The sequence below is a fragment of the Cyprinus carpio genome, chromosome B7 (genome assembly GCF_018340385.1).
Source record: "Cyprinus carpio isolate SPL01 chromosome B7, ASM1834038v1, whole genome shotgun sequence".
Lineage (NCBI taxonomy): Eukaryota > Metazoa > Chordata > Actinopteri > Cypriniformes > Cyprinidae > Cyprinus > Cyprinus carpio.
This window is the reverse complement of record NC_056603.1, coordinates 17,534,830-17,549,831: the sequence shown is the minus strand read 5'-3', so window position 1 is coordinate 17,549,831 and position 15,002 is coordinate 17,534,830. Positions and strand designations below refer to the sequence as shown.

Genomic DNA, 15,002 nt, shown 5'->3' with positions numbered 1-15,002 from the left:
AGTTGATTTGTTTCTAATTAAACACATTTCAGTTCTGGGAATCAGATTTCTCACCAGTGCTTTGCTCTTGCCCGCAGTGGTGCAGTCAGCAATTAATTCTGTTGTATTGATTCTGTGTGGCACGCGGCATTGAACACAGACAAACTGGCAAGGAAAGCTGATTCAGGCACGCTATGCACTGCAGGATCAATGGCTTCTATGGCATCTGACTATTCATTCTCTATTTTCATGGTTTTTGTGTACTCATTGAGCAAGTATCTGTATGTAAAGCTCTCCAGCAGCCAGATGGACAAATCTGTGTCTCAGTAATGAGTCCTTAGAATGGAGTGTGGTAAAAATAGGTAGCTTTAAAGAGGAGGGAAGGACAGGAGGAGAGACCAGCAGTTGAGGTAAAGTCCAGCTCAGAGATGCCAGAGCCCTAATTTCTGCTGTGATTCACAACTTGCCCCTGCCCCTAGAGAAACAATCCGAACTCACTCAGAGACTTCTTATTGTAAAGACTTCCCTAGCAGTGTGCATTTTGTCATTTTGCTTGCTCAATTTTTCTGGAGATCATTCATCCCAGTATAGATGGAGTGAGTTGGCTGCACTGCACTGTATATACTACATATATAATATAATATTATATATTATATTATATATTTTTTTTATTTCATATTTGTATAATTGTTATTAATAATAAGTCAATTCATTAAAAAATATCTTTTCTGTTTTGATTTATAATATTATTGTTGTTGAGGGGTGTCATTCGAGGCAGGTAGACCTAGATCAGGTCAGTGAGGCAGGCAGTTGTGTAATGTAGGGATGTTCTTCTCATTAGCGCTTACCTCCTCTGTCCTGACCTAATTCAGCTGCCATCTCTCACAGTCATCTTTAACAACCGTTATTCTTTATTCTTCCCCCTCTCTTTCAGTGGCTTGCTCTCTAAAGGCTGTTTCATTCTCGGTGCCTATCATTCTCCCTCACACAGACTCACTCACACGCAGTATTCCCCTGCTGTTTACCGCCCCCATCTCCCGTCTGTCATACAGCACTCTAGTAAAGCATTCCTTTATCACTCTGTAGTAAACAAAAGGAGCATCATACACTCGGTAAATATCCTGTTGCTGCATCGCTCTGGCCTTATAGACTTACATAGTTGTCTTCTATGCTTTTGGTGTCATCTTTTTTTTTTCTTAAATAAACGTCATTACCCTGCATCAGAAATCCAGTAATACTCAGATTAGGGGGCTGAGCTGGTGGATGTCATTAATTTCAGATGCATTACTGTAAATGTAATTGAAAGTGTTGAGTGGTGGGTAATTACATTGCACATGCCGCTTGGACTAAATTGGGTCTGACCGGGATCGGGAGGGATATTCCTGGAACTGCCTTTAGCAGTGAAAGTGACGCCATCGAGGGACAAAAGATCGCAGTGGGAACCTAGATGCCTCCCTTTGGCTTCAAACAAAGGAGTTTGCTGGGCGCTTGACAACTGCAAGTGAAATGCAGTGATTTACTGTGGAGATAATGAAGGCCTGCTGGTGCTCAGCTGATGAGGAGGCCGTCTCTTCTGGCTCGGAGGTCGAGTGCTGCTATCAGAGTAATGATCTGTTGGTAGTGAGACCCATTAAAATCACGATCAGCTGTCTGCTTGCATATTAGGGCTGCAGAATGAAATGAACTTTTGCCCGTAATAATTGCATCTTTAACACTATTCTGTTTCTCTTATCACAGCTATTTTTGTAAGTAGGAATCCTGTTCTCTTTGTGTATGCGTTTATGATTTCATGTATGCCTTGCATTTGCTGAGTTCAGGTTTTTGTGATTGCTTGTACTTAATGGCTTACAAACACACTGCTTTCCCAGATGTTGCCGTCCTGTCATCACATGAGGATAAATATAGCCCTCTGCAGTAATAAGTGGAAATGCTGCTAATTTGTATGAGAAGCAAACAGCGGCTGCTGAGGTGCTCTCTAATCTAGCACTGTCTCGACCCAGGGTAGGATTGACCAACAAAGACAGTATCCCAGAGGATGGGAACCTTAAAGGAAATTAATTATTCTGGTTCCGGTTCTGATTCCTCTTGACTATTCCTGTGGCTTAATGGTTCCATTAACAATCCTTTTAGTGCTTTTAAAATAGAGAAAATTCTGTTCATAAGGAAATTATTATTAATAATTAACTCCAAACTTGTAAAACATGCAAATAGTAAATGCAATCTAATAATGTAACTCTTTTAGATTATATTTTAGTACTAGTGTGTGGGGATTTGGGGTGTTTTGTGTGGGGTTTTTATGTTGGACCAGTGCCCACCATGGAAGTTTGAATAAGATGTTGGGTGTTGTTCATGATCTGAGTCACATACTAAAAAGTACAAATTGCTTCAGTGGAAATATGAAATCACCCTTGTCTGATTTTGTTTATACCAACGTAAATGATTTAGCTTCTCTGAAGTGTAATTCTTTAATTTATGAATCTCTGAATTTATAAACGTCTGACTCGTTTATTGACTCATAAGTGATCTCATTTAAACTTGTTGTGCAAAATGCCATTCTCTGGCTGTAAGTTGTGAAAACTTTGAGACTTCCTGCACTACTTCCTTTTGTCTGAGCGTAATACTTCACAGGATCTTACAAGAAAGAACATGTAATATGCTCATTCCTCGAATCTCTGCTACTGAGTACCCAATAAATGGTAGGACTTGTTTCTTGTCTGTGCCTGCCCTGGTGTATGCGTGTCTTTTGTGTGTTAAAGCATTGATTAGTGAGTGACACTGTATGGCTTGGTATGAAAATACATGTTCTTCGGTACTCCTAATGTCCTTCTGTACTAAAGAATCTGTACTGTATGCTGGTATGTTTACTTCCAAGTGAAAATCTGACACAATATTATTACAAGTTTAAATCAAATTAGAATCAGTGTATGCCCCAAAAATCTCTTATCTAAAGGAATAGTTACTGTTTAAATTAATTTAATTAATCACTTCCATGTCCAAAATAAATTTTGTGTACTTTTAGGATATAGCTTTTCATGCCATTTTTGAGACTTGAAAGCCTCAATCATTCAATATTATTTTTCTTGAAAAGAGAAAGCAGGACAATGATGACAATTGATGATGCTACTCATGCTAAACAAGTTTGTTTGATAACTAACAAAATTTCCTTCAGGTTTGAGTTGGTAATAAAAAGGGTTGAGGTGAGAATATAGTGTGTATATATACCTAGCTATACATAAAAACAATAGAGGTCTATGGGAAGTTCTCATTTAGATCTCATCTCATTCATTTCTCATTTAGCTGTGTAGTCTAAATGTAAGTAAGTTTACTTGGCTATACTTTGATTAGGGGTTGTCTATAATAATTAGAATTTCCTGTCCTGTGTTAAAAACTGTGTCCTCATTTAGGTGTGTGTGTGTGTGTGTGTGTGTGTGTGAGAAAGGCAGTTTTAATTAGAGAGTTCTGAGAATGGCCTGACCTCCTCCACCTGCCTGTTCTCCCTCCAGGACTCTCTGTCCTTTAGTTTCCTTTCTCTTCTTTTCCTCCTCCTTTTCATGACCCTCTCTATCTCTCACTGTTGTTCTCTGTTTCCTCATGACAGTACTAGTGTATGTTAGCAGTGAGTCTCACCTGCACAAAGGTCAAACCAATCCTGGGTGGAGCACTGAGCTGCTATGCTCATCACTAGGAGTGTTTACTACAGGGACGTGGGTCCGCCCTTTGGCTTCGAGTATTCCTGTTCCTGTACTCAGCCTCTTACAAAATTCAGCTTTGTGTTTTTTTAGTTTTTCAGGTCAATATTGTGTTGTTTTTCACATTACGGTAATGTCTTTTCTCTAGCTAACATGATTAAAATCTCCCCTGATGAGGCACATCTTGTCCACAGCTATTCTCTGGCTCCTTTAGTCCTCTGATGTATTAGAGGCAAGAGCTTCACACACACAAACACACAGGCTCAGCTGCACGAGCATGGGTGATGCCTGATCCCATTTATCCTGAGGGAATCCATGAATGCAGGGGTGTCAAGGCCATTTCAGCAGAGCAAGACATTTATTTCTCTCTCTGTGCTGTCAACAGAACAAATGACTGATGTAATCTGCACACAGTACTCTGCAAAACGCTCTGTGGGAATTAATAGACTTTTAATGCTGTATACATTGCCCCATCCTTTGCGTGTTTATTTATTAAAAATAGTGGGCAACCGATGTATCGCCATGGTCGATAACATCCCGAGATTTTTTTTTTTAACGTGTCAAATGCAGAAAACAGCAATAAGAATGTCAGCACCTAAGAGAAAGCTGACTCTAACTTCATAGTTTACTGTCATTGTGTAACAGTCTGTCTAATCAAAGAACTTTTAAACAAAGAAAATGAACGGTATATGAAAGGTATTATAGCATTTGCCTTTCTATTAAAAATATGGCATATTTGATGGTTGTTTTGGCTGTTATGAGGAGTGAGGTACATTAGATCCATTCTACAGATCCAAAAATTTTGAGCATATAGATTTGTATCTGCAGATTGCTTCTGGGTTTGATGGTGGAATCTTAAGGCACACAAAGGATGATAACTGTAAAGATAACTATAAAGCTATAATAATATAATAACAGAATATTTTCGAGAGTAGCGAAATCCCCACATCATAACTATAACGAGGAATCATAAGCATATTAAGCAGCAGAGGACAAAACTGCAGTGCATGCTTAGAATAAATAATACTTCATTGTGCTCTGGTGTAGATGCTAATACAGTTATCTTTCTCTATATGATTATCATTCTTGGTGTGATCATTCTTTTATTCAATGTTTTTTTTCTTCTCATTAATCCACCAGGTCTTCAACTACACATCCAGCACACGCTCACTTATAAATTTTCACACATCAGAGCATCACCATGTAGAAGTGTGTCAAGTTAATAACCCAGATGAATCATTTTGAATCACTATGAGTCACTCACCAGCACCTAGTGTTCTAGAAAATCCTAATGTGCTAATGGGAAATGGAAAAATCTGAAGGGAAGATATAATTTGAATGAATGCTGGTAAATGAGGGAAAAAAATCGTTTTAGCAGTGAGAAATGCTGTTTGGCAGATTTCCCTTATTCCTCCTTTATCTCAGTTTCAGTAATGCTCTGCATCATGACTCTTACTCTGACTTGGCTCAGACTAATAGTATTTTGGTGGATGTTGTATCCACCTCTGGCGGGACACATTGTGTGTACACTCACGGGTAACTTCACAGTCCATTAATCTTGTTCTTGTTCTCTCTCTCTCCTTCCATCAGGCATTTTAACCTTCGGATGAAGAGGGACACCTCTCTCTTCGCTCCTGATCTGAAGGTGGAAGTTTCTGGAGTAGAGATTCCCTATGACACCTCTCACATTTACACTGGAGAAATTTATGGTGAGCATGGCACCTTTCCAGCACTCACATATGCACACACTTGTACATAAAGGCATGCATCCACCTCAACACACTTCCTGAGTTGCCACAGAAACATTGCCTCCATCTATTGTATTTGTACACTGTTTTAGAAGATTATACACATCATTTAAGGAAGAGAGTTTGTAAGAAAGAGAGAATATAGGGAGGGAAAACTGCTGTTCTGGTGGGATTTTCCACTAATTTGATCCACAGAAAATGCCTCAAATTTTGGGGGCAAAAGAATCCCCTAATGCATTATTCAGTGATTTTTATTTTTGGTAAGATCTGATATGTTATACAGGTGCCTCCTTAGCTACCCTAGTGACCTGTTGCTGTCAGAGAGGGAAAAAAAGCTATACATATAAATTTGATAACTATAAATTCTGACTAAAATCAGTGGCTATGAAAAATACATTCAAAATTCCTACATAATCAAACATCCACTAACATATAGAACATATACAACCATATAGAAGTCCAACATTACAAATGATTTTATTGTGACTCATACTGCATAGAAGTATTAATTTCTTAACAGTTTAGGAAACAGATTTATTAAATGGTTTAAAATGTGTCCTTGTTGTATTTTTGTATTATAATATGTTATTGCCATATTATGTTTGAACATTTATTTGATAAAATTTGTGTTAATGACATTCAGTGCCTTCTGATAGAAATGCTCAAAAAGTGTGTGTATATATATAGTGTATATAGCTATATTAATATATTATATATATATTATATATATATATATATATATATATATATATATATATATTATATATATATATAATAGATATATATATATATGTATAGATATATATATATATATATATATATGTGGTTATTAACAATATATATATATATATATATGTGTATGTATATATATAATATATTATATATATATATGTGTATGTATATATATTATATATATATATATATATGTGTATGTATATATATATATATATCTATATATATATATATGTTGTATATATATATATATATATATATATATATATATATATATATATATATTATATATATATATATAATATATATACATACACATATATACATATACATATATATATATATATATATATATATATATATATCTATATATATATATATATAGGATATATATATAATAACACATTACTGACTGTGTTTTCAAAGTTGCGAATTTAACTTGTGTGCAAAATTAGAATATTGCATAAAACATTTGCGAATAAGCACCATTTTCTACCCAGTGAGTCAAAGAAAACAAAATGGTTACTTCCTGATAAACTGGCACACAATATCACTAAGATCTCATCTTCTGCATAAGTGAATGAAATGTCTTGTTCAGTTACTCTTCATCTTTGGTTGATCGTTTCTGAGCTGACATCATGACCTCACTTTAGTGAAGGCCTTCAGAACAGCTGTATCATTACCTTATTCTCCCTTGTAGTCTTCTCCCATGCACCTTGTAGTGCAATGAGGTACTGAACCTGATTGACGATGGGTACAGCTTGCGATAAACACACATTAGTGAGATTTGAGCAATTACTCATGTACTTTAAATAATGGGCAGACTGCCTACTGGAGGATGAACTCTACTTTCCTTTTTCTCTTCGTCTGATCAGGCATCCTTATTGACTCTGAGCATTTCCCCTGGCCCTAGTACTGACACATCCTTTCAGTCTCTGAATTGCTCTGAATGGATTCACGTCATTTCATACTCACCACAGGATGTATCATAATAACTGGTATTGTCAGGAGATGACGTTCATGTGATCTGTTGATATGAGTGAGTGGATGACTTCAGGCCTGAGAAAGTGAACATGGTTGAGGATTGTACTGGACTGTTTCTTTATTGGAAGTGATGAATTAACACTAATAAATAATACTATGACTTATCTTTTAACACCACAGATGGGGAACGGCATTTCACAAGTTGTGGGGTCAGCTTTTTATTTGCAGTTTAAGAATGAAAATGTACCATTTTTCATTGACATTTTGTTTCTTGAGGATTTTTTGTCAGCAGTATCAAAGATGAGACTCCTGTACTCTGATTATAATGAAACTTTTTTTTTCTTTTTTTTTTTATAGTTTTAGTGAAAACAAAAAGATTAGCAGCAATGCACTAGAAATTAAGATAAATATAGAAAGTATTGATTTATAAAATCCAGACATGTATGTTGTAGATTGTTTATACATTTCTTAATGTTTGAAAATGTGCTCAAAGTGCAAAATGTTTTATTTTTATTTTTTTACATATACCACTGTTCAAAAGTTTTTGATAGAAAGTAAAACCTTTATTCAGCAAGGGCATACAATTTAATGTTATTATTATTATTAAACTGTTCATTGACTGTATGCCATTTCAGTTTGAGTAAAATGTGACATACATTTGACATGATGAAATATTGACTACATTTAAGGACATTGTCTTTTTTGTCAAAAGACAAAAACTATAAAACACTATCCGTAATGCTCATTTCCAGCTTTCCTACAACACTCTTTTTCAAAATGTAAATGTTTGAAGAAGTATATTGTGCCAATATATATCTTGGCTGTTGTTTGTTATATGTTCTTGCATGTCTTCATGCTTCACCTCATCAGATTTTCTGTCGTTTTATTCTGTGAAGGAGAGAGGAGAAGGTCAGGGAGGGATGGAGAAGAGAGCAGTATTTTAAATGTTACACAGGGCGTGAGAGTGAATCTCCTTTCTGTTATTATCAGTTTTCAGGATGAAAAGTTCAAAAGCTTTCAGAGCTTTCAGACCGGATTGCAGGTTCTTCCTCTGTGCCTGAGAAACAGCCCAAACTTTCCCATAGCCTTTTAACCGTGATAGCAGACAGCTCCTGGTAAATCCCAGTTAACTGTTTTATTTCAGTATGTTTTCTTTTAAAGCACTAGTGGTGCTTGTAAGATCCAAACACCAATCATTAAAAGAGTCTCTTTCATTTGTCTTGCCTAAAGTGGTCTAGAAATTCAAACGAGCTAAAATGATGACTTGACATTTTGGCTTAAGATGTCTACATTATTATAGACAACAGTTCCTTTTCTTGGTCTGTTCTGTAGGTTCCATGTTTTGTTATTGTATGGTTCATGTACGCACATGTGGAACTTGGCAATCTGTTTTGAAATTGACCAGAACTTTCCAGGATGTGCTGTCATTCTAGGAAGCTCCACTCCTTTGATTTTCTGTACTGCACTTCAAATTTTGATGTAGCTCAGTTTCATTATTCCCCAATGGTAAAATAAATTCACCAGCCCCTCAAAACCTTCAAAAAAAATGTGTAAAATCACTTATTTGCTGAGCACTTGACTGTTAATGTATTTAAAAACTGTATAGTAAATCTGTATAAGGTTTTACCATTTATATTTTTATATATATATATATATATATATATATATATATATATATATATATATATATATTATATATATATATATATATACACAACACATATACATATACATATATACACACATATACATATACATATATACATACATATACACACATGTACATATACACATACACACACGTACACATATACACATACACACACGTACATATATATATATATTGTGTGGGTGTGTGTGTGTGTGTGTGTGTGTGTGTGTGTGTGTGTGTGTGTGTGTGTGTGTGTGTGTGTGTGTGTGTGTGTGTGTGTGTGTGTTATAAATATATTATAAACACACATTGTAATGTTATAGATGAAGTAAAATCTGTAGATAAATCTGTAGATAAAGAACAGGTCTGCTTTGATTGTCAGAGACAGTAGCCGGATTGCTGAGCTCATTACCATTCTAAAGGTCAAGCTTGGTTGTGTGTGTGTGTTTTATGTTATTGGAGGTGAATGACTGGATCATAATAAGGAAGCTTCTCTTTATACATTGACCTTCTGTTATATTTCACAACATTCCTTCTGTCTGCCAGCATAGAGAGAGAGCTGTTTCTGTGCCCTGACTGACTTGACAGTTGCCTTTGCTGGTCTTTAATCTTTGGTTTGTTTTTATCTTGCAGGTGAGAAGGGCACTCTGACCCATGGCTCTATCGTGGATGGGAAATTTGAGGGTTTCATTAAGAGCCATCAGGGCACATACTACGTAGAACCTTCAGAGAGATACCTCAAAGACCAGAATGTGCCCTACCACTCAGTCATGTACCACGAGGATGACATCGGTGAGCTAATATTGGCATTGGAATGACCTACAGCATATCCTTAATCATCTATAATTAAATGTTTTACTGAGTCCAGCTTGCTGACCGTGTTTCTGTATATAGTGTTAATGTAGTTTCTGTGAATGCCTTTGATTTATGTAGATATATTTAGAAAACAAACTCGTTTTGTACTCTGCCATTTAAAGGTTAGAAGTCAGTAAGGGTTTTTTTTTTTTTTAATGTTTTTGAAAGAAGTCTCTTATTGGTCATCAAGGCTGCATTGATTGATCAAAAATACAGTAAAAAGGATAATATTGTGAAATATTATTTCAGTATAAAATAACGTTTTTTAATTAAAATTATTTTTAAATTTAATGTATTCTTTTGACTGCAGTATTCCTACTGTTCATCAATTTAATGCACCCTTGCTGAGTAAAATATTTATTTCTTACAAAAACAACTGACCACAAAACTTTTGAATGGTGGTGTATATAAATCAATTTTCTAAGGGTGATAAGATTTTTTAAGATAGCCAGTTGCTCAAGTCAGTTTTAAATGCTATAAAATGTAAATAAACTGCTTTTTAACATAATCCATTTTACGTAGATCCATATCAAGCTTGCTACTTTGACTGATAAATGAAAGCATCTGAGTGAGTCTGTCTCCAATCTGATGTTCTGAGACTCCCCCAAGTATGATGAGAGCTGTTACAATAGCTGGATTATGGAATTGGTTTCAAGTTGCATGTTTTGATTGCTTTTGGGTGGAAAAGTGCTGTTATTGTCAGAATTGCATCACATTATGATGGTCATTATAATCTTTTGGAAAGGTGTTTTGGATCATAAGCATGAAATTGAGTGAATCAGTGTAATACAAAGCATTATCACACAAATAAAGCAGCTAGGACACAGCAAAATGCAGAGCGCTTCCCCTTTTCCCATTAAGCAGACTAGGCACAGGCTATAAACAAGCCTGAGGTTTTCAGTTTGCACTAGACCTTACTGTCTTTTGTCTTACTTTCCCTATCTTGCACTGTAACTCTCTCACCCTCTCAATCAAACATAGTGGTGCACTTTTCCAGCTCAACAGGCTGATAAAACCTCTTAAATACTAGTGTATGTTATCACTGTTATAATATCCTCAAGTTAAAGAAATAATAGAAAGTGACAGCCTGTCAAAGATTAGCAGCTTGGTCTCTGGACTGGTACACTTTCCTCTTTATATAAATCTTATATACAATACTGTTCAAAAGCTTGGGGCAGTAGAATTATTTATTTTATTCATTATTTGTTTTTTGTTTTTTTTTAAATAAATTAATACTTTTGTTGTGCAAAGATGCAATAAATTGTTCAAAAGTGACAGTAAAGACATTTATAATGCTATAAAAGATTTCTATTTCAAGTAAATATTATTTTGAACATTCTATTCTTTCAAACTTTCTATTCATTAAAGATGTATCACAGTTTCTACTATTGTTTTCAGCATTGATAAGAAGAAAAATTTGTTTAGCACCAAATCAGCATATTAGAATGATTTCTGAAGGATCATGTGACACTGAAGACTGAAGTAATGACTGCTGAAAATTCAGCTTTGCTGTCAAAAGAGTAAATTACATTTTAAAATAAATTAAAATAGAAAATAAATTAAATAATTTTATTACTGGTTTACTGTATTTTGAATAAAATAAATGGATCCTTGGTGAGAGTAAGATCATTTTAAAAATATTAAAAAAAATTGTACGTCTGAAAGGTAGTGTACATGCACTTATAAAGTGGATTATTCTGGTGCTGAATGCTGATTGGTTAATATAGCACTCTAAAATATTTAGCCTCGTAGTTCTGTTTAAGCTGTTTGCTAAAGGCCTCTTAGCTGTGTATATCACTGTTAGGGAAAATTCTGTCATTTACTCACCCTCATGTCATTTCATTGTTGCTTCTTATCACCTTTCTTCTGTGGAACACAGAGGAAGATATTTAAAAAAAAAAAAAAAAAAAGTCTGTCAGTGGTTCCAGTGTTCAATGTCGTTTGAACACTGACTTTCTGAAAATATTCCTTCATGTTCCACAGAAGAAAGAACTTCATACAGGTTTAGAACAATATGAAGGTGAGTAAATGATGACAGCATTTTAATTTTTCTTTTAGAGAATGCATTACAATACTGGACAAGCAACAAGGAAACTTGTGTGTCTTTTTCCCACTCCTCTAAAATGATGAAGTGCTCAGTATCACTATCAGCTGTAGGAGGAACAGGATAACTAACTATAGCTCACACACATACATGCTTACATGCTGGGTTTGTGCATGCACAGTAAGTTAAAGAGTTTATCATCATCAAAGAGAGCTAATGTATGTTCACTGCAAGTGTGGATAAGGTCAGATAGGGACAGTGAGCTTGTATCTATGGGAAGAAAAGAGAAAGAGTTAATTGTGGCCGACAATGGTCTATTGAAGCACAAGGACAGAGGTGAGAAGGAGGGGAGTGAACTCTGGATCACGCACTGGCTCATGACAGGCTCACAGTGTTTCCTGCGGGTATGTTTCTCCACCTTCAGGAAGATCTCACTGAACATTTAAATTATAAAATCAAAAATTGTGAAGAATGTAATTGAACATATTTAGTCTTGGTTTCAGTCAACTTCTAGAATTAGGCCTAGAATTATTTATTCTCTCATTGGGCTTCTGTTCTTAATCTCTGATTCTCACTTGAGTAATTGAATGCTCCAGTAGAGCTTTAGTCAAACTCCTGGAGGCTGCTGTAAACTAAAACCTTACACAATCACAAATATATCCCTTTGAGAAATCATGAAATTCATCATTTCATCAACATGCATTCATTACAATGAATACATCTACTGTAGTGTATTGATGTAGATTAATGATAACCAGTTTTTTTTTTAGGAAGTCTTTGTTTTCCTGTATAGTGATTTTGCCAAGCAGGACATGCTCCTGTTTTACATCCTTTTGGTCTTGGGGAAAATTCCTTTCAACCAAGATTTTAGGGTTAGGTTTAGGTCTGGCATAATTCTTACTATCTGGCATTTGACTCTTAACAATTCACCTCATTCCTATGATGCCTTCTTGCAAGGGTTTGTTCCAATATCAGCACCTTGCGGAAGTCATCCAGTTTAGGTTGACCATAATGGAGTTTTTTGAAAATTTAATCTGGTATTATTGCATATTTTAATAAGCTCAGTCATAAAAGTATGGGTTGTTTATACTGAAACCCAACACTTCCCGCTTGGGACAACCTCTCACAACCACATCTTGTATTTCTGAGTAGCTGTTTGTCAGTTTTGTTTATGTGGTATTGTTGTTTTGCAGTTTAGTACTCAGCAAAAATGTGTCAGTGCATAAATAATTTTCACTGAAACAATCCACTATTTTATTGTGTTCTTTTTTCTCAAGAGTAAAAAACGAATCTGAGATTTTAGCTAAAAGCTCGCCATGCTTCCATTTAGATTACTTTGACAAGTCAGAGACTTTTCTCATCTCAGAAGACAGATTTCGGTTCTCTCCTCGAGGCACTTGTCATTTCCTTTTACACTCGTTTCCTCTAGACAGATGTGTCTCTTGTTCTGCCTAACATAGATTTGCATTTGAATGGGGCTGCATTCAATGTGGGACAGTAAAAACCTCACAGAGAATAAATGGAGTTGTTGAGATCAGAGATCAGAGTGACAGTCTTTCCTTAACTACCACCAAGACACCTTCAGCCACATATATATTCTCTTCTCCCCCATGCTCTCACATGACATGGCACATTTTGATGACTCATTGTCTGGACATGCTAACATTATTCCACAACAGTCAGTCCCTGCTTGAAGAAAACAAGTTCTCCCAGGAGCATGAGAGATGTTTATGGGTGAGCCGTCACCCATAATCTCAGTCCTGAGGTTAGTCGTCCTGTGACGGACAGACTAATGCAGCAGTTCCACTCAACCAGAAGCATCATCATGATGTCAGGAAGCCATGCAAATGATGCTAAATTGTATAGATTATTAAGAGAGAACCCAATGCTGGATCCTGAGTGTCTGTGTGTGGTTACTGTCCTCTGTGGAGTTCTCAAAGACGCTGAGTGGACTTTCAGAGCTCTGCTGTCTCATTAGACCAGCTCTCTTCTCTCACTGCCAGTGCCTGGCTATCCTGGGACTGAGAAACCATCAGCCTTAACCTGTCATGGGTAATTAGACTGGTATGTAAGTGTTGCATACAGCACCCTGCTTAGGTTCTGTTGTGTTGTTTTTTTTATTATTTCTTGAAAGTCTGTCCTTTTCTAATCCATGAGTTGGGTATATACTTCGCTGGAAAGCCATCTATCAGTGACAAGCTGATATTCGTCAGAATGACACCTGTACCAAATTTTAAGGCAGTGACTATTTTTTGCTGTACTGACAGCATTTTACATTTTGATGTGAATATCATAAAGTTATTGAAGCTTGAAATAACTTGCCTGAAATAGTGGCTCAGAATTTGGATTCGCTAAGTTCAGAGGTGTTCAACTTACTGGTCACATCAATATCAATAATTTCTTTGATACAGTGCTTGAATTCTTAAGATGATAAAATAAATTTTGGAAAAAAATAATAAGGAAGCTTCTTTAATTTTTCAAAAATTGAAATTTTTGTCTCAACTAAACTCTCAGTACCTAATTGACTATATTTTCAGGACAAATTTATACACAGAAGTGAGCGAAATTTGACAAAACCTCTTTTTGGGGACATCCTCAACAGTATTAGAATCAAAAGCACAGGAAAGCATGCAAAAAGCAGAAAGTGTTTTTATTGAAAAAATCCAGAAAGTTTAGATAGCTTTGTGTGTGTGTACACAGAGGCTTCCAACTGCTGGCTTGCATTTTCTGGAATGACTGTTCCCTTGAAAGTTAGATTGCATATAGCAGATCACTTCGGTTGACTAACCTGCCAGCAGGAGGGGAGCAAAGACTCTTTGATTATGGATGCTGGCAGGATTTCAGTACAGACTTTCCATTAAAAATATACAATATCTAGAGAAGAAACTTGATTATACTCTCATTTTCATTTCTGCTGATGTTTGGTTATTGCAGTAAGTAAAAGCAGAGTCCAGAATGAAATTTGTCATAAATATTGCCAAAAATACACACACATGCACACATATATGTATGTGTGTGTACATATATATATATATATATATATATATATTATATATATATATGTGTATATATATGTATATATATATGTATATATATGTATATATATATATATATGTATATATGTATATGTATATGTATATGTATATGTATATGTATATGTACAGGTGCATCTCAATGAATTAGGATGTCGTGGAAAAGTTATTTTATTTCATTAATTCAACACAAATTGTGAAACTTGTGTATTAAATAAATTCAGTGCACACAGACTGAAGTAGTTTAAGTCTTTTGGTTCTTTTAATTGTGATGATTTTGGCTCACAT

At 35.3% G+C, this 15,002-nt stretch overlaps 1 protein-coding gene across 2 annotated transcripts in view; it reads left to right on the top strand.

Moving 5' to 3' along the window:
- Positions 1-15,002, top strand: part of adam10a (ADAM metallopeptidase domain 10a) — a 56,616-nt gene that overhangs the window by 24,816 nt on the left and 16,798 nt on the right. For both annotated transcript variants that reach the window (XM_042727616.1, XM_042727615.1), the window contains exons 3-4: positions 5,259-5,377; positions 9,417-9,575. In XM_042727616.1, the coding sequence (XP_042583550.1) occupies positions 5,259-5,377; positions 9,417-9,575 (278 nt within the window). The remainder of the gene's footprint in view (positions 1-5,258; positions 5,378-9,416; positions 9,576-15,002) is intronic.